Source organism: Pecten maximus, chromosome 4 (genome assembly GCF_902652985.1).
Source record: "Pecten maximus chromosome 4, xPecMax1.1, whole genome shotgun sequence".
NCBI lineage: Eukaryota > Metazoa > Mollusca > Bivalvia > Pectinida > Pectinidae > Pecten > Pecten maximus.
Window position 1 is genome coordinate 48,338,546 of NC_047018.1, and position 23,655 is coordinate 48,362,200.

Here is a 23,655-nt window from a genome sequence, read left to right on the forward strand (position 1 = left end):
AAAGTAACAAGATAGGTACAAACATGGTCTAACAGTAACTGGTGGGCATACTCATGTTCTATCAAAGTAACAAGATAGGTACAAACATGGTCTAACAGTAACGGGTGGGCATACTCATGTTCTATCAAAGTAACAAGATAGGTACAAACATGGTCTAACAGTAACTGGTGGGCATACTCATGTTCTATCAAAGTAACAAGATAGGTACAAACATGGTCTAACAGTAACTGGTGGGCATACTCATGTTCTATCAAAGTAACAAGATAGGTACAAACATGGTCTAACAGTAACTGGTGGGCATACTCATGTTCTATCAAAGTAACAAGATAGGTACAAACATGGTCTAACAGTAACGGGTGGGCATACTCATGTTCTATCAAAGTAACAAGATAGGTACAAACATGGTCTAACAGTAACGGGTGGGCATACTCATGTTCTATCAAAGTAACAAGATAGGTACAAACATGGTCTAACAGTAACTGGTGGGCATACTCATGTTCTATCAAAGTAACAAGATAGGTACAAACATGGTCTAACAGTAACGGGTGGGCATACTCATGTTCTATCAAAGTAACAAGATAGGTACAAACAGGGTCTAACAGTAACGGGTGGGCATACTCATGTTCTATCAAAGTAACAAGATAGGTACAAACATGGTCTAACAGTAACTGGTGGGCATACTCATGTTCTATCAAAGTAACAAGATAGGTACAAACATGGTCTAACAGTAACGGGTGGGCATACTCATGTTCTATCAAAGTAACAAGATAGGTACAAACATGGTCTAACAGTAACGGTTGGGCATACTCATGTTCTATCAAAGTAACAAGATAGGTACAAACAAGGTCTAACAGTAACGGGTGGGTAAACTCATATTCTATCGAACTAACAAGATAGCTAGTTTACATGTTTTGATAGTATTAGTATAACAAAAGGCAATATAGATAATATTATAGATAAAGATAACAAAATGTTATTTTTTGCACAACAAAAGATGTGACCCTTACGTGGTTTCAGTATAGAATTATACATGGAATATTGGCAATATGAGTACTGTAAATCACTAACATTTTGCGTGGGATTTATTTTCCTGTTAATTCGCGAGGAGAGTCAAACGCAAATTCAAATCCCACACGAATATTTATATAAGAATGACAATAATAAGTGGTGTCCATTTTGAATCTATCGTAATCTTTATTTGGTGAACAGACATCGCCATTAAAGTATATATCTAGAGTGTATTTTTATATCACAAAACACCAACATTTCACACACAAAAAACCCGCTGAACACTAATATTGTAGTTGAACTCGGACTTATTAACAATACCTTCTAGACGACGATTTAGTTAATTTAAGCGCAGAAGGTCTGATCCCGAAGATCCTGGATAATCACCCGGAAGACGTCGTACTTGCTTACATACATGTATTTTGTACTTCACATCACTTGATTCTACATGTTTGTTCACTGTTTCTGTAATTGGGACTGGCAAATTATCTTTGGTTACTATTTTTAGCTCACCTGGCCCGAAGTGCCAGTGAGCTTATGGCATGGTGCGTCGTCTGTCCGTCAACTTTTCCTTTAAATCGCTACTAGTCCTAAACTACTCGGTGGATTTTGATCCATATTTGGTCTGAAGCATCTTTGGGTGAAGGGGAACCAATTTTGTATAAACGGTGGGTCTGGCCTCCCAGGGGCCTAAGGGGCGGGGCCCAATAGGGGAAATATAGCAAATTCTTTGAAATCCTTCTTCTTCTGTAGGAATAAAGGGATTTGATCCATATTTGGTCTGAAACATCCTTGGGTGAAGGGGAACCAATTTTGTATAAACGGTTGGTCTGGCCCCCCAGGGGCCCAATAGGGGAAATAGAGATTAGTCTTTAAATTGCTACTAGTCATAAAGTTTTTAATGGATTTTAACCAGATTCTGTCAGGAACATCCTTGTTGGAAGGGGAACAGAGTTTGTATAAATTTTTACTATGAACCCCCAGGGGCCTGAGGGGCGGGGCAAATAGGGAAAATAGGGTTAATCCTTTAAATCGCTACTAGTCATAAAGTTATAAATGAATTTGAACCAAATTTGGTCAGGAACATCCTTGGAAGAAGGGAAACAGAATTTGAACTAGAACTGTCTCCAGAATGGCTGATTAATACCCCCGCAATCTGCACAAGTCAATGGTGAATTGGAACTGTTAATTAGAGGCTTATTAAGATCTAGATAACCCAGTAATATAGTGACCAGTTGCCATAGCAACCATAATTAAAAAAAAAAAAAAAAAGTGGCATGCACATCTACACATGGTCCTCTATATTTGTGTGAAGTTTCATTGAATTGGCCTATCGGTTAGGAGGAGTTGTCTGGACAAACTTAAAGATATGGTTCTTAGATCGGAAAACCTGTTTATAGTGACCAGTTGCCATAGCAACCATAATTTTGAGAAAAATAAATTGGCATGCACATCTACACATGGTCCTCTATATTTGTGTGAAGTTTCATTGAAATTGGCCATTTAGTTTAGGAGTTGTCCGGACACACTTAAAGTTATGGTTCTTATCAGAAAACCTGTTTATAGTGACCAGTTGCCATAGCAACCGTAATTTTGAGAAAAATAAAGTGGCATGCACATCTATACATGGTCCTCTATATTTGTGTGAAGTTTCAATGAAATCGGCCCATCGGTTTAGGAGGAGTTGTCCAGACAAAATGCGTCTACAGACAACGGACGGACGGACATAAAGTTTGGGGGATACAAATCCTATGGCTATAGAAATCAGCGTACATGACATCAAGTAGGGGGATACAATTCCTACGGCTATAGAAATCAGATTAAATGACATAAAGTAGGGGGGATACAATTCCTACGGCTATAGAAATCAGCCTAAATGACATAAATGTGGGGGGATACAAATCCTATGGCTATAGAAATCAGCTTAAATGCCATAAAGTAGGGGGGATACAAATCCTACGGCTATAGAAATCAGCTTAAATGCCATAAAGTAGGGGGGATACAAATCCTACGGCTATAGAAATCAGATTAACTGACATAAAGTAGGGGGGATACAAATCCTACGGCTATAGAAATCAGATTAAATGACATAATTGGGGATACAAATCCTATGGCTATAGAAATCAGCTTAAATGATATAAAGTAGGGGGGATACAAATCCTACGGCTATAGAAATCAGCTTAAATGCCATAAAGTAGGGGGGGATACAAATCCTATGGCTACAGAAATCAGCCTAAATGACATAAATGTGGGGGGATACAAATCCTACGGCTATAGAAATCAGATTACATGACATAAAGTAGGGGGGATACAAATCCTATGGTATAGAAATCAACTAATATGACATAAATTAGGGGGGATACAAGTCCTACGGCTATAGAAAACAGATTAAATGACAAAGTAGGGGGGATACAAATCCTACGGCTATAGAAATCAGCCTAAATGACATAAAGTTGGGGTGATACAAATTCTAATAAAATATTGATTAGGTTGAATATTAACTGTATGTATTCAGACACACTTATTCATTCACATATATGTTGATAAAATCTTTGTTCTAACTGATGATTGTCTGATTGAAAACAATAAACTATTCCATTTGAAGAAGACAGAAATCAGCTGTTGATGCAGTTTTTGATGATTTCTGTTCCTATCACCGACTTTTCATATATTTTTTTCTAGATAAATTCAACAGTCAGCACAATGAAACAAATAAAGTGTGCAATGTATGTTTAACTTTGATTCATTATTACATATATGATGAAATTGTTGAATACGATCCTAACGAACGAAGTAATACTTAAAGAAAAAGAAAAACTTGATAACATGTGTTATCACTATTTCATATTGCATCTATATGCAATTCTTCAGACTTTGAACATTTTTAACAATTTTGGATAGAACATATATTTGTGTCATTTGAAAATGTCCTAAATACATAATAACAAGTCAATTCTTTAATTCACTAGAAATGAAACTCAAAATTTAAAGTAATGATCACTTGAGTGATTTAAAAGCACACATCTTTATACAGCACATAGATCATGATTTATTTCCTCTTTTCAGTGGGACCCAGAAGAAAATCTGTGATTTGGTTGATGAATTCAAATTCATGTTGGTTGTTTTAGGTTCTTTTTAAGAATGACTTAATGATATATTCTTTTACCCCACTCCAACATCTACATAGGTGAACAGGTGATAGGTAATAATGATTAAAACAACACTCTGTCCACTATGACAGATATTCCCTGGGGCCATCTAACAGGTTTACCTTTCCCCAGGTGACACGTACAGGGCAGACTTTATATTCAGTATAAGTTTCAATTATTACTGCTTCAGTGACTATATCAGGGTTGATCAACAATTCAAATGATTTTTAACAGTTTTGAAATAATTCATCAATTTTATTGAATAGTGAAAGAGAAAAAAAAAATGAAATTATCTGATAATACTTTATTGTCCAACCTTTTAAAGCAGTTTAACGGTAAAAAAAAACATTTCCAAAATTCTTACATTGTTACCTTATGATAAATTTTAGGGGGGGATACAATTCCTATGGGGGGGATACTTATCCTATGGCCATTTATTGTATCCGGATACTTATCCTATGGCCAAATATTGTACCCGGATACTAATCCTATGGCCTGTTTTGGTATCCGGGTACTTATCCTATGGGGGATACAAATCCCACATGACACCGGGTTGCAATATGTTATATATCAATTAACAGGGACATGTCAAGTTGTTATGTAAACCAATACAATTACCGGTCACACCGCAGGTGGGCGGCGCTCCGGGATTAATTTGTCAGATCACAGGTAGATATAAAATGGCCTGGACAATGAAGTGATCACCTAAGGCTGGATTCAGTAACAAAATACAATAATATACACTCGTCCGATCGAAGTGAAATTTTGCATGGTGTTAGATAAATATATAATCTGTATGTTACAGAAAAAATAATAAAGAAATATAAATTAACGGCTTCCTGGGCGTGTAAAAACCTCCCTGGACACTCATGTGCCAACCGCAGCCGTAATACAGGGCAACTTCATCGTAACTTCGTAAGATTTAATGGCAAAATTTAGTATTATGCAATCGCCTGATCGAAGTGAAATTTTGCACGATGTTAGATAAAAGAATAATCTGTATGTTACAGAAAAAATAATCAAGAAATATAAATCAACGACTTCCTGGGCTTGTACAAACCTCCCTGGTACTCATGTGCCGAGCGCAGCCGTAATACAGGCCATCTTCATCGTAACTTCGTAAGATTTAATGGCAAAATTTAGTATTATGCGATCGTCTGATCGAAGTGAAATTTTACACGATGTTAGATATAGGTATAATCTGTATGTTACCGAAAAAAAAAAAAAATCTTCAATAACGGCTTCCTGGGCGTGTCAAATACGCCCCGGACACTCAAATGCACGCTTTAATGCACCTTCAGTGGTGCATTTCCGTATTATAAAATCATTTGATCGAAGTGAAATTTTGCATGGTGTTAGATAATGATGTTATTAATATGTTACAGAAAAAAAATTTAAAAAATCTTCATTAACGAATTCCTGGGCGCGCCCGACACCCGAGTGCACGCTGCACTGCAACTTCAGAGGTGCATTTCCATATTATGTAATCATTCGATCGAAGTGAAATTTTGCATGGTGTTAGATAATGGTCTCATAAGTATGTTACAGAAAAAATTATTAAAAAATCTTCATTAACGAATTCCTGGGCGTGCAAAATGTCCCTGGACACTCCCTGGTCACTCATTAGGTACACCGCCTATGGGTGTCCCGCCATAGGTACGCCATAGGGGTTTTCCGCACGCCATAGCAAAATGTAACCGATATATACACAAAATAACTTGTTTTTTTCATTGATATACCTATTTTACAGGTTCTGATAAAGTTTCATTTCAAACAAATGTGTACTTTGTAAGAAAATCGGTCTTATTTGCGTAGTCAGTTTCAAGCACTATACGCCATACGTGTTTATGCACGCCATAGCAAAGTTCAAGGGTTGTTTCTGCAAAATCAAAGAATTTTTCACATTGTATGTGTATTATACATGATTTAGTAAAGATTCATGAAATAAAAATGTGTACTTTGTAAGAAAATCGGTCTTATTTGCGTAGTCAGTTTCAAGAACTTTACACTAATAGCACTACTAGATCCTCTACAGTACGCCATACGTGTTTATGCACGCCATAGCAAAGTTCAAGGGTTGTTTCTGCAAAATCAATGAATGTTTCACATTGTATGTGTATTATACATGATTTAGTAAATATTCGTGAAATAAAAATGTGTATTTTGTAAGAAAATTGATGTTTTTGTCTATCGCAATTTCAGGTCGATTTCAAGGGAAGTAACTCTTGCAAAATGATTAGAAGGACACTATTAATTGGTATATATATGAAACCAAAGATATATGTTGACATCTCTGAAATGATATATATTATATATATATAAATTATGTAATTTAATACAGAAAATATTCTGAAATTTTCAGAAGATGAAAGATGGAAGCATGGAAGATATTAATCTATATATCTTAAATCATGTTTACTTATATATAATGAGCACTAAAAGATTTCAACTATTATGATTATGTTGCTCATCATTATTTTTCATGTCTTCCCTTTATGAAATTGTGTGTAAGTGAGTGTGAAAGGTGTGCTGTTTAGACTATGTATAATTATTATACCTATCTGCAACCGGTCTATGGAAAAGACTTATATAGGGTAATCCTTTTGTCTGATCCTATTATTTCATCTATATAAATATTTAAAATAAAACTTAACAAATGATAATAATATACATAAATAACATTTAAATTTCTAATATAATTATGTTTATTGATTGTATGTATATTGAACATGTATTTGTATATATTTGGAATAATAAAATAATTTTTGAATTGAAATGGAAGCATGTATTGTACAGACATTATTACACTACACCAGAGACATATATATATACATCTGTATATATGTCTCTGACTACACATAATATCATACATGTATTAAAACAACTTCAATTTCAAAAGGAATCACACAATAAAAGTTTTATTTTCAACATTTTATTTTGTGTTTTTTGTGGGGTTTTTTTTCCATTAATTTCATAAAATCTTTTAATGTATACAACTTATTAAATAGTGACACACTTAAAGTATGCATGTTTCATAACATTGTAACAATTTTTCCACTGGCAGCAATGTTTCCATCATCAAGGTACACTAGTATTTGTTGTTACAAGAATACTGAACACTTTTCATTACCTTTACCTGTACAGTTAACATCGATCAGTCCAAATACTTAATTCATGTGTTAATGAACTTAGTGATTCAATGCTGTTCACATATACACATAATCCCAAACCATTAAACAATTTGTGAACAGTGTTTTTCATTATTAATGAGAGTGGTCAAATAATGTGTTGTTTACTTAATGAATTAATATTTTCTAATAAGTGTTCACAATTACATCACATTGAATAGTGTGTAAACATAGATACTCATAAACAGGTTGATGAAGGATGTTGATAAATGAACTTAAAATCAGGACATTCCATGAGCAATTAAAGAAAATAAGTTATTAAAGGTAATTAAGCTGTCCCTGCATTGTGTCAAATGGTATAAATAAGACCCTTTTCAATTTCTGTTCATTAGTTTAAACATATTTTTATTGAAAAATTCAATAGGAATTGGACACAAGTTATACAACTTATATATCGTCCTTTTCCATATACAAGTATAAGATGATATATACAATGGCAGCAATTATAATGAATGATGATGACATATATACGTATACATAAAAGAAACACAACATTAATTATTATAGGTGACAAGAAATAATACACTTGACATACCAGTACCCATAATTTATATAGAAAGTAAGCTTAACATTACATGGCGTTCTGTATACATATTATAAGATATATACTATAATTATGTAGCTGAAGATATAAATACACTGTACTATAAATCATGAAAATTAAACCCCTACAGAAAACGTTCAGTATTTTTTATGTATTCTTGGACTATTAAACGTATATTTTCATTATCTTTTTCGCTTAGATCATCAGATCCATTAAGTATCAACTTCAAATCAATGTTAACATTGTGTACTGATAATTTTCTCAAAAGAATTGCACGTTGGTTATTGAATTGATTACACTCGAAAAAGTAATGAAATGCGTTTTCAACAGGAAAGGAACAATTGCAAAATGGATACAGAATTATATTAACTTTATAGAGGTCACCATTTAACGCACTACACCCATGTCGGAGTCTTGTATGTATAACATCAAGTTTTCTGTTTCCTATGGTCAGTCTAGTTACAGGTTTTTTCGGTTTAATTTTTTGTTTAAATTTTGACACAGTTTCTGAAGACCGTATTAAAATGTCTAAAGAATTCCAAAATTTCACAGTACTAGGGAGGAATGATTTTTCAAATAATGTAATTCTATTACCTTCCCCCTACAAAGAAACATTCATACTCATCTATTACCCAGCAATGGCCAAGTTTGCAGTATTTGGGAGCAGCTATGTTACTCGTCTTGAGAGATATTGTCATGGTGATCTTAAGGTAAATAATGATAGCAAATGTGTTTGAGAATAGAATAAATATCAAAAACTCTATTTGTTGGGTAATTCCCAAAATGCAAGTAATATTAAAAAAAAAAAACAATAATAATAACTGTCAAAGTTGGTATTTGAATTTAATTTTTCAATCTTGTTCACTAATATGAAATATTATGCTTATTCATACTATTGTTTCTTATGTAGGTTCCTGGCACCGTCAGATTCTTCGGGAAGGGTGGCATGCGTTCTGATTCGATTCCAAGACAACTACTTAGAGACCTGATAGAGTACAACCCTGATGTTGTACTCATCCAACTAGAAGGAAATGACATCTCAGCGACATCATCCCCCAACGACATTTTCCAGAGACTTCTGACTCTGCAGGTGGACCTACATCATGCTGGAATTCAGGAGGTGTACTTTACAGAGATTGTGCGACGTGGTAACTTTGACAAGTCCCCAGGCCTGACAGCGACGTCTTTTGAGAAACAACGGAAGAAGATAAATCGACTACTGCTGACTAGACTGAGATACATCAAGATTAGAGTTAACTTTCCAGAGGACTATGACCGTGACCAAGTGCATTTCAACGACTCAGGACTCAGGACCCAGTTCCATGCTTTGAGACGACCATTTTTTGCATAATTGATTGAAATTGATAAACACCTTTTATTATGTCATGTTACGCTTTGTAATTTATAATATGTTTCAAGCATTTAATCTTAAAAATGATTGATTTATTGATAATGGGTAATAGAGACAATGTTATATAACATATACTTTAAGTGTGTCACTATTCGCTAGATTTGAAAATTTATGACATTGTAAAATAAATAAAAAGGTTGTATCAAATTTATGTAATTCATTTTGAAATAGAAGCTGTTTTGATATATATTATGTATATTGTTATAATGTATGTCATATGTTTCAATATTTAATCTGTTGAAAATGAAAATACACATGCATCATAATTCTATGTGTACAATAATGATTTCTTTAAATATATCATTTGTAGATTTGATAGTAACATGAATTTGAAAAATTAATATTTTTATTTTACTACAAAAAATAAATAAGTTTTCAGTATTTAATTGCAACTGGTCATTTCTAATAATATATGATTATACCACAATTTATATTTGTTTATGTTATTTGTATTACTAAATACAAATTGTTTTACAAATGTTGTATATATTACATTATGATTTGTGTTTTCATAAATAAATAGGCCAGTGTTTCATAGTGAGTCAAATATTGTGTTGTTCATTTTGTAAGTGTAAGAGTTACTTCCCTTGGGATTGACTCGGAAATCGTGATGGACAAAATCATCGTTTTTCATACAAAATACACATTTTTATTTAATGACACTTTTACATATCATGTATAATACATATACAACGATGAAAAAACATTGATTTTGCAGAAATAACACTTTGATTGTTCTATGGCGTGAATATACACGTATGGCGTATTTTAGTGTAAAGTGCTCTCACTTGGCTGCGCAAACAAGATCGATTTTCTTACAAAGTACACATTTTTTTTAAAAAAAAACGTCATCAGAACCTGTAAAAGGGACATACCAACGCAAAAAACAATTCATTTTGTGAATCTATCGTTTCTATTTTGCTATGGTGTGCGGAAAACCCCTATGGCGTACCTATGGCATATAATTCCCTATGGCGTATTTTAGTGTGGCCGCTTCAAGAGCACATTCAGAATGATTCTGCATGTTGACAACATTCGCCATCTTGTTTTCAGATACGAAACCTTCCAAACCACAACCGGTGGTGGTTTGAATGGTTTAATAAACTAGTTTAGGTTTATCAGAAACAAATGAATGAATCGGTTTCAGTTTAACTGTGGTTTGAAACTGGTTTACTCAACAAATGGAAAGTTTACAGAACCGGTTCGAAACTCAAACTGATTTTAGATTTTAAGTTCGATATTTTGCATGATGTTAGATAAAGGTTTAATCTGTATACATCTGTATTTCAGAAAAAATAATAAAAAAATTTAAATCAACGACTTCCTGGGCGTGTAAAATACGCCCGGAACACTCCGAGTGCACGCTGCACTGCAACTTCATCGGTGCATTTACATAATATGCACTGGTCCGATCGAAGTGAGAATTTGCATGGTGGTAGATAATGGGATAATATGTATGTTACAGAAAAAATTATCAAAAAATCTTCATTAACGAATTCCTGGGCGTGAAAAATATCTCCCTGGACACTCATTACTCCCTGGTCACTCATTAGGTGCACCCATACAAACATACAAAAACTTGTATCGTGCCGTGGGTCAAAATTACCCGAATGGTCCAGGATATACTCCTGTTTTTCTAGTTAAGTGAAATTTGATTTGTTGAATGTTATATTTTCTTTGACATTTCTATGACTGAGTATCGTTTTCCGCCATAATCCTTATGTAATAATTGTTCTCCATGTATCACAAAATATCACAGTAGTCTAAGGTTGCCATTCCTCATGTTTTATTTTACTATAGACATGAAAACTTATATTGATGTACTGTACATAGTTCTCCAATAGCTCTCAGTCACACCCATATACATCATCCATACTTGGAACTTAAATGTTCACTGTCGACTCTAAACCAGAGTCTGAATATAATATTTTAGTATCCAAGAAAACCTCCTTCTAATTGATATAGTCCTTCTAATGGAATCTTCCCTTTTTGGAATCCTAGATTCTCCTTCTTATGGAATGTTCTTATTTTGATTCCGCCTATTTTGGGCTCCTAGCCCTTACTTTATGGTTACAGCTCGTCCCTCACGGAGGACACCCAGTATAGACTCCCTAGGGATCTCTAGATCTGGTTATTGCTTGACAGGACCAGTTTATTTACATAACATAATTAAGACTATTTCTATCTGTCATATACGCCCCTTCACCATTTAAATTTGTTCCACAAATTTGCTATTACTTTGATTGATGAAAAAGTTCACATTATCTGTATTAACTGTTAATATAATGGAGAACAGATAATCTAACCTCCTACATATAACTATACACCACATCTCACTCTTCCATTCATAATTTTGCATGATACATTCCATCATACAGAGTAATTTCATGAGATATATATAAATTATAATTCTTAAAATTGAACTATTGTTCATTTCATTTGAATATAGCATGCATGTATTAAAGTTCATTTTCTGTAAACCATGGAAATGTTCAAGATTATCGTCCATTTCAATTAAACATACTCCATGCAGTGCCATATATTATTGAAACTGTCCATGTTTTTAATGCACTGAATATGGATAGTTGGTCCATAAGTCATATTCACAAACAAAATGAAATGTTCATTATTAATAATACCACATATTTATATATGTTATATACACTAATTGTTGTTTAGCTCACCTGCCCGAAGGCCGTCCGGCGTCAACTTTTTCATTTAAACAACTTCTTCTCAATAACCAAGAAGCCCAGGGATTTGATATTGTGCCTGTAGCATGCTGTTGTGAAGGGCTACAAAGTTTGTTCAAATAAATGACCTTGACCTTCATTCAAGGTCACAGGGGTCAAATAGGCTATAATCTTCAAACGACTTCTTCTCAATAACCAAGAGGCCCAGGGACTTGATATTGGGCCTGTAGCTTGCTGGGGTGAAGGGCTACAAAGTTTGTTCAAATAAATGACCTTGACCTTCATTCAAGGTCACATGGGTCAAATAGGCTATAATCTTCAAACGACTTCTTCTCAATAACCAAGAGGCCCAGGGACTTGATATTGGGCTTGTAGCATGCTGGAGTGAAGGGCTGCCAAGTTTGTTCAAATAAATGACCTTGACCTTCATTCAAGGTCATATAGGTCAAATATGCTATAATCTTCAAACGACTTCTTCTCGATAACCAAGAGGCCCAGGGATCTAATATTGGGGTTGTAGCATCCTGGGGAGAAGGGCTACTAAGTTTGTTCAAATAAATGACCTTGACTTTCATTCAAGGTCAGATGGGTCAAATAGGCTAAAATCTTCAAACAACTTCTTCTCAATAACCAAGAGGCCCAGGGACTAGATATTAGGCCTGTAGCATGCTATGGTGCAGGGCTACTAAGTTTGTTCAAATAAATGACCTTGACCTTCATTCAAGGTCACATGGGTCAAATATGCTATAATCTTCAAACGACTTCTTCTCAATAACCATGAGGCCCAGGGACTTGATATTGGGCCTGTAGCATGCTGGGGTGAAGGGCTATCAAGTTTGTTCAAATAAATGACCTTGACCTACATTCAAGGTCACAGGGGTGAAATCGGCTTAAATCTGTAAACACGCGATTGCGAAGAGCCTCCAAGACCTGATATTAGGCCAATAGAATGCTGGAATGAAGGACTAGAAAATTTGTAATATGAATAAAACTAGTTTACAATGATATGTGAATAAAGAGGTTATCAACATATAGTATCTTTAGAAATGACCTCAATCAACTTCAAAGTTGTTGTAGAGCCAGGTGAGCGATACAGGCCCATTGGGCCTCTTGTTTAGGTTAATAAACATTGATTTTTGATCATTTGTTTGTGTCAAAAAAGTACTGAACAGACCCAAATTAACTCTGCATGAATTGAATATTGAATGGAAAGAAATTAAAACAAAATTTAACAGACAATTCAGAAGTAATACTTTGTTTATTTTACTTACAGAATGGCATCGGGCGGATCAATTCGTGTAGGAGGTTCGGAGTCGGTGAAAACTGATGACATTGATGAGGGGCAGGAAAATCATAGTGATGATCCATTTGATGATATCTACAATAATCAGGATATGCTTGTCTCAGCTGGAGCAACTACCGAAACTTCAGCTAGACATGTGCCATATATTTCAGCAAGAGTTCGTCCAGAAAATGACGAAACCAGTGGTGATCCGATGAAAAATCGTTATAATCCAGCTCCATATGATGTAGAAGATCCCTTTAGACACTGTGCATCAATTGCTGATAGGGTCAGTAATCTTCCTGTGCAATCACAGAGGTATTTTGAAGAGGATGAGAGAATACACAGAAGCCAACCTGAGTCGGATCAGGAAAATCATAGTGATGATCCATCTGATGATATCTACAATAATCAGGATATGCTTGTCTCAGCTGGAGCAACTACCGAAACTTCAGCTAGACATGTGCCAGATATTTCAGCAAGAGTTCGTCCAGAAAATGACGAAACCAGTGGTGATCCGATGAAAAATCGTTATAATCCAGCTCCATATGATGTAGAAGATCCCTTTAGACACTGTGCATCAATTGCTGATAGGGTCAGTAATCTTCCTGTGCAATCACAGAGGTATTTTGAAGAGGATGAGAGAATACACAGAAGCCAACCTGAGTCGGATCAGGAAAATCATAGTGATGATCAATCTGATGATATCTACAATAACCAGGATATGCTTGTCTCAGCTGGAGCAACTACCGAAACTTCAGCTAGACATGTGCCAGATATTTCAGCAAGAGTTCGTCCAGAAAATGACGAAACCAGTGGTGATCCGATGAAAAATCGTTATAATCCAGCTCCATATGATGTAGAAGATCCCCTGCGACAGCTTACTTCTGGGACCCGGGACATGTCAGTGAGATGTCAAGGTATGAAAAGACATTAATTATATTTAATAATTTCAATAATTTTAACAGTATGCCAGTAAATTTAGTTCCTGAATTCTGGTCCAGACATTGTATTGGAAATATCTGTTTTAATGTCTCAAAACAAATACACAATCAAGTAGATCAGTAAGTGGCCTCTACATTTTCTATTTAATTTGTAGGCTTCTTTTTCAATTGAATACATTTTTAGGTCACCTTAGACAAAGTCTCAAGCAACCTATTCTTATCCCCTTTTGCGCTTTGTCCTGCGTCAGTAAACACAATTTCTCTGTTGGTTGTCATGCATCGTCCATCATTTTCGACCTCATCTCCAAATCTTTTGAACCATTTTTGATAAAATTTTGCTGAAACCTTCCTGGGCCAAAGGTCAACAGAAATTGTAAATCATATGGGCCCAAACCCCCAGGGCTCTGAGGGGTGGGGCCAAAAAGCATCAAATAGACTGAAGTTTTAAAAATCTTCTTCTAAAGACCCAGATACTAGTAATATATAGCAGAATCAAATACTTAGGGATGGAAAGTTCTTAATAGATGTTTTATCTAAAAAAAATCCTGTCAAAATGAAAAAAATGAATCGCCCAAAATTGCATCGAAAAGGTTTCTGATCCCTTATGCATGGCTACAGAAGCTAACTTTTCAATTATTGATGAAGGGGTCAATTGATTGGAAAATAATATAAAAAAAAAATCAAAATTCTTTCTAAACAGTTTCTTTTGATCACATTTTGCAAAATACACTCTTATGAAGGTATGTACAATGTTTCAAGGCCATGGGGTCTCAGGTTGTCCCTTGGAGGGGATAACATCTATAATAGTTTATATTGGGAAATCACATTTTTGAACTTGATTTGTTTAATTGCCATCAGAAATAATGCAAACTTAGAATTAACACCATAGGATGGCAATTTGATATGGTATGCATATTTTGGCCCTAGCTCATGCTCAACCTGCTTAGTATCAAATAGTTTCAAATATGCTAAATCTACAACGACTTGGAATTCTTCTCAATAACCAAACTGCCCAGAGACCCAATAGAAGGATCTGCATGCTGGGAAGAATGGCTACCATGTTTGTTCAAATTGATGACCTTGATCTTCATTGATGGTCACAGGGTCATATATATGTTAAAATCTTTAAAGAACTTCTTCTTTGTAACCAAAAGCCCCAGAGACCCAGTATTAGATCTGTAGAATGCTTGGATGAAGGGCTACAAAGTTTGTTCAGATGGATGACGCGACCTTGACCTTCATTCAAGGTTGCAGGGGTCAAATATGCTAAAATCAGATTCTTGATAACCAAAAAGCCAAGAGGTGATCTGTAGCATGCTTTGTTAAAGGACTACCAAGTTTGTTCAACTGGATCAAATAGGCTAAATAAATTTAAAGAACTTCTTCTTGATAACCAAAATAACCCAGAGACCCCATATTAGACGCGTAGCATGCATGTGGGATGGAGGGCTACCAAATTTCTTCAAATGGACGACCTTGACCTTCATTCAAGGTCACAGGAGTCAAATATGCCAAATAATGGTGACCGTTAAGGTCCATTGGCCTATTGTTTGTATATGCATGTTTTTGATACTTAATCAAGAATTCTTGACTGTTGTAGGTGTTCCTCATGGTGGTTTAGACCAGCTTCTGAATGGCCTGCATCAAATATGCAGGTCACTGCCAGTCAGAGTTCTTTTACTGGCATTAGCAGAAGTATTACCTTCTGTTTATGGGGTAAGTAATGTTTTAGATCTTCGGTTTGGTTGGCTGCCAGGACCTGTATCCATTCAATTTTGAGACTGAATGGGGAAAACCATTGACCAACTAGCAGCCATATTGGATGTAGATATTTGAAGTTTGTGATCTGTTAAAGAATACTGGGAGTATTCTAAAATATGGTGGATTTTTCTCAGTTTTCATATATGCAAGTTCCCCTTGGTCCCTTATTAGGGTTCTTCATTGAAGATACAGGTGCCCTATATATAGTAATCATTCTGTCTATCGGTCCATCTGTTGTGAATGTACATGACAAGCTGACTTCACTATGCAAAGGTGTTTACATCAGCTGGTCTCTAAGGTGATGTTGGGCCATGCGTGACTCCAATCTGCAAAGTCTACACCTGGTCGAGCTTGTATACGGACGTATTTACGTACCTACTAGCGTGATTGTAGACTACACTTGTCCTATGTACATATTAGTTGTAGGTAGACGATACTATAATATATTATAGTTATATGGGCACTACATGATAAATAGTCGAGTTGCCTTACCAGGTTCCAGCTAGCACTAGCAGGAGATGTGTGTCCCGCTCCATGTCACATCTCTGAATGTAGGTGCGAGGGATTGGGGTGTGTGAGGAGATGTGGTTGCGCATGTGCGCCTTCGAGATTACTCGAAATGCATGCACAGTCACAGGTGCTCGATGTCCATAAATTCAACTCTCATTCAAGTCAAATGATATAAACATGTGCCTCAGCGAGTGTTCAAGTGCACAGAACACAGGTTTGGATGGATGCTATAATAAATAAACAAATCTCATCAAAAGATGAGGCATATAGATATTTTATTCAGTAATTCTTCTGCACATTGCTACTGATATGGTCTAAATAATAACAATGTCGATATCAATGCATTGAACGTAACCTGTAATGACGAAGTGTGAACCAACGATAAGATAACGTTGTACATCGTGTCGAATCAATAATGTAAGTTAAAACACATTTCGTAAAAGAGTTCGTCCAGAAAATGACGAAATCAGTGGTGATCCGATGAACATTTACGATTTTGCCGTTTTTAGCTCACCTGGACCGAAGGTCCCTTTAGACACTGTGCATCTGATAGGGTCAGTAATCTTCCCATGCAATCACAGAGGTATTATGAAGTGGATGAGAGAGACTTACGACATATTCCATGTACAGGTGCTCCAAAACTTCCCACTCATCATTTCATTTTTCACTTCAATATTGAATGATGATTTTGCATTACAGTTAAAATGTTACCATGTTTAGGCAATATTATTTAAAAAAAATATCAAAACTTAGTTTAAATGACTATTTATTTAGCATTTTAAAATTTGAAATTGCTAATGTCACTTTTGACAGAAATTTGACAGAAAAAGGTGACGTTAGCAACTTCTTAAATTGTGTCATTCTCCTTAATATATATCGAAGACGAAAAGATTAATGTGCAATTATTTTATGACTGCATGGCTACACAATATAAATCTACAGAGGCCATTGTCTTAGCTGTACATTTAACATAATTCCTTTTAATAACTGTTGCTAATGTCACATTTTGACAGAACGTTATGTTGCTAATGTAACATGTTGACAGAACATTTTGTTGCTAATGTAACATGTTGACGGAACATTTTGTTGCTAATGTAACATGTTGACGGAACATTTTGTTGCTTATGTAACGTGTTGACAGAACATTTTGTTGCTAATGTCACATTTGACAGGACATTTTGTTGCTAATGTCATGTTTGACTTTTGCTAATGTTACATTTGACAAAATATGCTTGGTCTTGCAAGGAAAGTTCTTTTTTTTAAAGTATATGAGAATGTTGTTGTTTATTTGGAACAATATATACCAAAAGGGTAGACAATAACGAGGAAAACGTTACTTTAAATCAAACCAAAGGTGAGCATAGATTTCTTGCTCCACGTGTTGAATGTTTACCATGTCAAATATTGATAGAAACGCCAATTACAACCTCGTTACTCGTACAGAATTAAATTCAAGATCGAGATGGCCAACTGCAGACATCTGGTAACTCAGCCCTGCCCAGAGTATCTGTTGAACTGTGACAATGTATTGTAAACTCGGTGGATTTCGTCTTACTGTTGATGAATATGAAGTTCACCATCAAAAAGTTAGTCGTAATATCTATCAGTCTTGGTGCAGAGAAAAAATTTATTTCATAAAATGCATGCCATTTAAAAAAAGGATCTGCCTCTTGTGTGGGGACGTGCCTTGGGAAGTATTTTTTACAGGTCTGAAAGAAAAAGAGAACAGATTAAATAAAACGATGTCTTGGGATATTCACAGAATTATTTTGTTACATAAACTGAAAACATGTTGTCTTGTGCTATTTGTAACCTGCTGCTTTTCTCAAATCCTGCTCGAAAATATTAACCTGGGCACTCTAGTGCGAGAGACCTGAAAATGGATTGAACTGGGTTTACCAGCATGTACCTGGTATCTCTAATTTGTTCAGGGGAATATCAACAAATGAATCATAATGTTGACTGACATTTGATATAAAGTGTTCATTGTTGCAGCATTTGTCCTCTTACTTTTTAAAGCAAATATTCATTTTATTATTTACCTTTGAATATGTAGAATATCCGTGATCCTTGCATGATGATATCTGGGGGATTGAGCTGCCCAGCAACATCATCATGCACAATGGTATGCACAATATCCCCCTCCTGCCACTTCCCTTTCTTACAGCTTGTATAATACCGAATGAAAGGCCAATCATCCACCTGTGAAAATATGAAAAAGTATTTAACTACCAGAAATATAATCAATACTGGAAAAATGTTGCCTAAAACTGCACCAGAATTATCTGTGTGGGAGGGGTGGGAGTTACTTATATTAAATTTGATGGGTGGAGGGGATTAAAAATCCCAATTCTTATAGTATTCCCTATACTAAAATATGTTTCAATGTTTGATGGATGGTGGGTCATCTGAAAAATGTTAATGCCTCCCATGAATTCCTCCCAGATAATTTTGGTACAGACCTTATCATTACCAAGTGGTCAATACAGCGGAACTGAGTATAATGTGCTGTATGTATGTAGGGAGTCTTTTTTGAATTTGTACTATTTATCCGTGTAATTCATTATGTATATAATTTTGCAATATGGGGGCTTAAGATTTTCTTAAATTCACATATGTAGTATTGCAATACTTGTACAATTTACTCAGAGTGACTACTGTGCATTACAACAGATTTTCATGTTTATCAATGACACATTTTGTATTTTAACAGAAATTTGTGAATAGTACTTGTTGCAGAGCATCTCTTAAAAGCAACACTCAAAAACTCAACAAATAAAACAAAACAAACTGTTATCAAACATCAACAACAAATCAAAACTTTATGAAACAGTTAAGGCTACAGTTGAACAACTGAGAAAGAAAAAAACAAAAACATTTGGATGTGTGTGTGGGTTCTTTTAACCTTATTTTTAGCATGCCCTCTGACAGGCTCTGCACCATACAGACAAAACTTGCACCTTTAAACTTAGTGGGGGTTGTTAGATGTACGTTTATTAATCTGAAAGTAATTTTTTATTAACTTTCAATGTAAAATAAAATAAGTTAAAAAACTTTTAACAAAACTATCACTGATCATCTAATACTTACAACAGCAGGTAGAATTGTTGTGCCATGAGCAATTTTTAAGAATTGCCCTGACTTATAACTGAAAGATCATTAAAACACATAAAAGTAGCTTTTTTAATAAAACTTGGGCCCAAAAATACAAGTACCATTTTGGAATTGCAGCATAAAGATAAATAGACTTGTTCAGTAACAAAAATTAAACCATAGTGTCAAGGACAGACCTGAATCGGAGGAAAGGTCTTCACCGAGGTTTGTATTTCAAACTAAAGCTGTATGGGCCATATAAGATTTTTTTTTAAAAGAACATGCATGTGCACAATGTTACAACACAATATTTAAATTTTGAATAATTTATCTTTGTTCCTCCCAAACATTTAAGGTGTATGCTTGTCTTGACACAGATAATTTGTCAAATCAAAGGAAATTAATTGCGTGGACTTTTTCTTTAAACTGACCTTGGCTGAACATCATCAGCAGTGGGGGGTTGTACATCAATGGTGGCAGGAGGCTGCTCATCAACAGCACCTGGGGGCTGAATGTCTAAAGTGGCGGGTAGATGATCATCGACAGCGGCAGGAGGCTGATCACCAACAGTGGTGGGGAAATGAACATCGACAGTGGCAGGAGGCTGATCACCAACAGTGGCGGGTAGCTGAACATCGACAGTGGCAAGAGGCTGATCATTGACAGTGGCAGGAGGCTGATCATTGACAGTGGTGGGCAGCTGAACATCAACAGCGGCAGGAGGCTGATCACCAACAGTGGCGGGTAGCTGATCAACGACAGCGGCAGGAGGCTGATCAACGACAGTGGCGGGTAGCTGAACATCGACAGTGGCAGGAGGCTGATCAACGACAGTGGCGGGTAGCTGAACATTGACAGTGGCAAGAGGCTGATCATCGACAGCGGCAGGAGGCTGATCAACGACAGTGGCAGGAGGCTGATCAACGACAGTGGCGGGTAGCTGATCAACGACAGTGGCAGGAGGCTGATCAACGACAGTGGCGGGTAGCTGAACATCGACAGTGGCAGGAGGCTGATCAACGACAGTGGCGGGTAGCTGAACATCGACAGTGGCAAGAGGCTGATCATTGACAGTGGCAGGAGGCTGATCAACAACAGCAGCTGGAAACTGAATGTCTAAAGTAGTGGGGAGCTGAACATCGACAGCGGCAGGAGGCTGATCATTAGTAGAAGGCAGCCGAGTGTCTACAGTGGCATGATGCTCGTCATTAACAGCAGCAGGGCTATGAACATCTACCTTGACGTGGAGCTTCACATCTGCAATGTCCTGTTTTAGGGCATTGAAACTGCAAAAAGAAATAATTATATTATTTAGGTATTAACTTGAATATGTTTTGATATTAGGGAGCCATAACCTCAAAATTAAACATTACAATCCCTGTGAAAATCAACATATATATTAAAGGATTCTTTCCTCCGAGAAATTATAATATGCCGCTCTATCAGCCAATCAAAACAGATGTTACAAATTGAGACGTCATTTTTACGTTATAATGGGCTAATAACATAACTTCATCAGCCAGTGAAGAAATATTTTGCAAGCAAGGTTAAATCATAAAAGAAAAATTTGGGTTTACATCACTAAATCAGACATGTCTTGTCCCTTACCTTTTAGAGAGTGGCTGCACTTGATTCGTCTCACTTTGGTTACCGGTCCCCATAGTCCTTGTTTTCTGTACCTACAAGATGAAAAAGATGAGAGAAAATTACCAACAAGAAAATCATACAGATCAATGCTTTGTTTTCCTTTCAAGTATAGAGAAATAGTACAAGCAAATTATTAGGACTATTCCATAATTAATCGTGTGGGGAAGGTGGGAGGCACCTGTATTAATATATTATGGGTGGTAAGGTTAAAACCAGATCTGCACATTATTCCTTATTTTAAATCTCAATAATATTTGTTGGGTGGTGGGGTCTCTGAAAATGTGCATCCCACCCCTCCCATATGGTTAATTCTGGAACAGCCCTTACCTGTTCCTCCATCATGGACATCAATGTCATATCATCATCTGGAAAGCCAAGCAGGGAAAGCTGGTCATCGTCCTCGAGGGCCTGGAACAGATTTAACATCAATTATTATATTTCATTATATTTGTCTTCAATAAGCCTCCTCCCCTACAAATTTGAATAGTGAAGTTTAGGAAATGCTTAATTTGAACCATGTATAGACCAGTAAAATCGATGTCAACAAATATGCACAACTAATGAAGTGGGCATATTTATGAGCATAGGCTTATAAATTTGCAGATAAATAAGGTACCTTAAAATAAAATTTTGTAAAAATGCACTCACAGTGAGGAATACATGCAGTGTTCCTTTTGTATTGAAGTTGCTTTCATTTTTAAATGCTAGTAAATAGTATCTGGAATTTGTATATGGGTAATTCATGTTATGTACAGCTATAACAACTTAATTGGATACATTTGGCTATAGATATCACTTACATCATTTTCAAGAATTTCCAAAATTCCACTGAGGCCAGATAGTTCCATGTCCTTCTCCTCTTCTGAATAACTGTCATCCACAAACTCTGCTGGAATTTGCAATGGCAAAAGTGGGACGAAGTGGTTTGGAATCCAATGAGAGGACCCCATATCTTCTCTTGTTGAAGTCCACATGAGGTAAACTTCCTGGTTGGCAGCACCTATGGGCATTATCTTTCTATTAAGATCTTTGCGAACATTGGGGTTTCCTCTTTGTGGGTACACACAGTTCACTACACAGTTCATCACTGTGGCAGCAGCAAATAGCTGCCATATGCCCATATATGATCCCCTCTTTGAGACTTCTAAAACCTCTTGTTGAAAAATACTCCGGATTGTATTTTCGGTAAGAATATCTCCAAATGTGTACTTTGGAGAATAACAAGCATAAATGCCTGGGAGCTTCCTTGCTTCCCGATCTGAATAAATAGCTCCTCTACACAGATGATGGTAATCTAAGTATTCATCTTCATTTTTTGCCAACTCCATAATTATCCTTACTCTCATCTCTTCATGCTTATCTTCATTGCCACACACATGCGCCGAAACCGACCGTGGCAAACAATTGCCGTCTGCAGCTACTCGCGCCGGATAAACTGAAGCATTAAGATCAGATGGAATGAGGTTGGATGCAATCTTGTCAATAGAAAATTTGTTTTCGATGATAGTAGGCCTACTTGTGAGTGAGTTGATATCAAGGACATTCATGTTTTTTGAGAAAGAATACACTTTGCACTTCAGTGCTTCGTATGTCGCACAATGCTGAAATTCATCCAGAATGTTTGAAAAGTCCATTTCCGGTGTTTTCTTTTTTGATGGTATCTTTTCTTTAGTCCCAGAATTTCTTGTTTCGGGTATGTTCTCCTTTGCTACCAGTCTCTCTCTTTTATTTGTGGAATTTCTTCTTTCTTTTATGTTCTGTTTTGCTGTTCTCTTTCCTTTATTCGCAGAATTTCTTGTTTCTGGTATGTTTTCTTTTGCTGGTCTCTTCCCTTTATTTGCAGAATTTCTTGTTTGTGGTATGGTCTGTTTTGCTGGTCTCTTTCCTTTATTCGCAGAATTTCTTGTTGCCGATATGTTTTCTTTTGCTGGTCTCTTCCATTCCCTTTATTCGCAGAATTTCTAGTTTCTGGTATGTTCTCCTTTTTTGTTTCGTTCTGTCCATTGCTGATTTCATCAGTGTTTTTTTCCTTTCTCTTTTTCCTTGTTTCCCCCATGTCCACTTTTCCGAATGCATTGACAAATCTTGCATTAGGGCAGTTGTTGCGATTTCATGTCCTACAACCAATGCAGAAGCATGACAGGTTTCGCACTTCAAGTATGTTGGTCCCAGGACAGTTGACAATCTGGTGTAAATTCCTGGTTCCCTGCACAGTTTTTACATCAACTTCTTTCTGTCTTGAAATATCCTCTTTCGGTACAAAAAAAAATTTCCTTTTAGTCATTGTCTCATTTAACTCCAGATTCTCTTTACAAAATCTAAACATGTCTTCAGCGTTGTTAATAATAACTTTCCTGCTAACAATGGCCCTGTCAACAGCTCTGTTAATGATCCCTGTTTCAGCATCGCAATCTCCCTTCCCATGCTC

At 35.9% G+C, this 23,655-nt stretch overlaps 2 protein-coding genes across 2 annotated transcripts in view; both read left to right on the forward strand.

Moving 5' to 3' along the window:
- Positions 1-23,655, forward strand: part of LOC117326598 — a 69,399-nt gene that overhangs the window by 16,186 nt on the left and 29,558 nt on the right. The window contains exon 2 of the mRNA XM_033883356.1: positions 13,264-14,192. Within this exon, the coding sequence (XP_033739247.1) occupies positions 13,265-14,192 (928 nt within the window). The 5' untranslated portion in view covers position 13,264. The remainder of the gene's footprint in view (positions 1-13,263; positions 14,193-23,655) is intronic.
- On the forward strand, positions 8,163-9,353 carry LOC117326309. Its single transcript, XM_033882998.1, has 2 exons — positions 8,163-8,599; positions 8,800-9,353. Exons 1-2 carry the CDS (start codon positions 8,336-8,338, stop codon positions 9,238-9,240), a joined length of 705 nt encoding a protein of 234 aa, XP_033738889.1. The 5' UTR covers positions 8,163-8,335; the 3' UTR covers positions 9,241-9,353.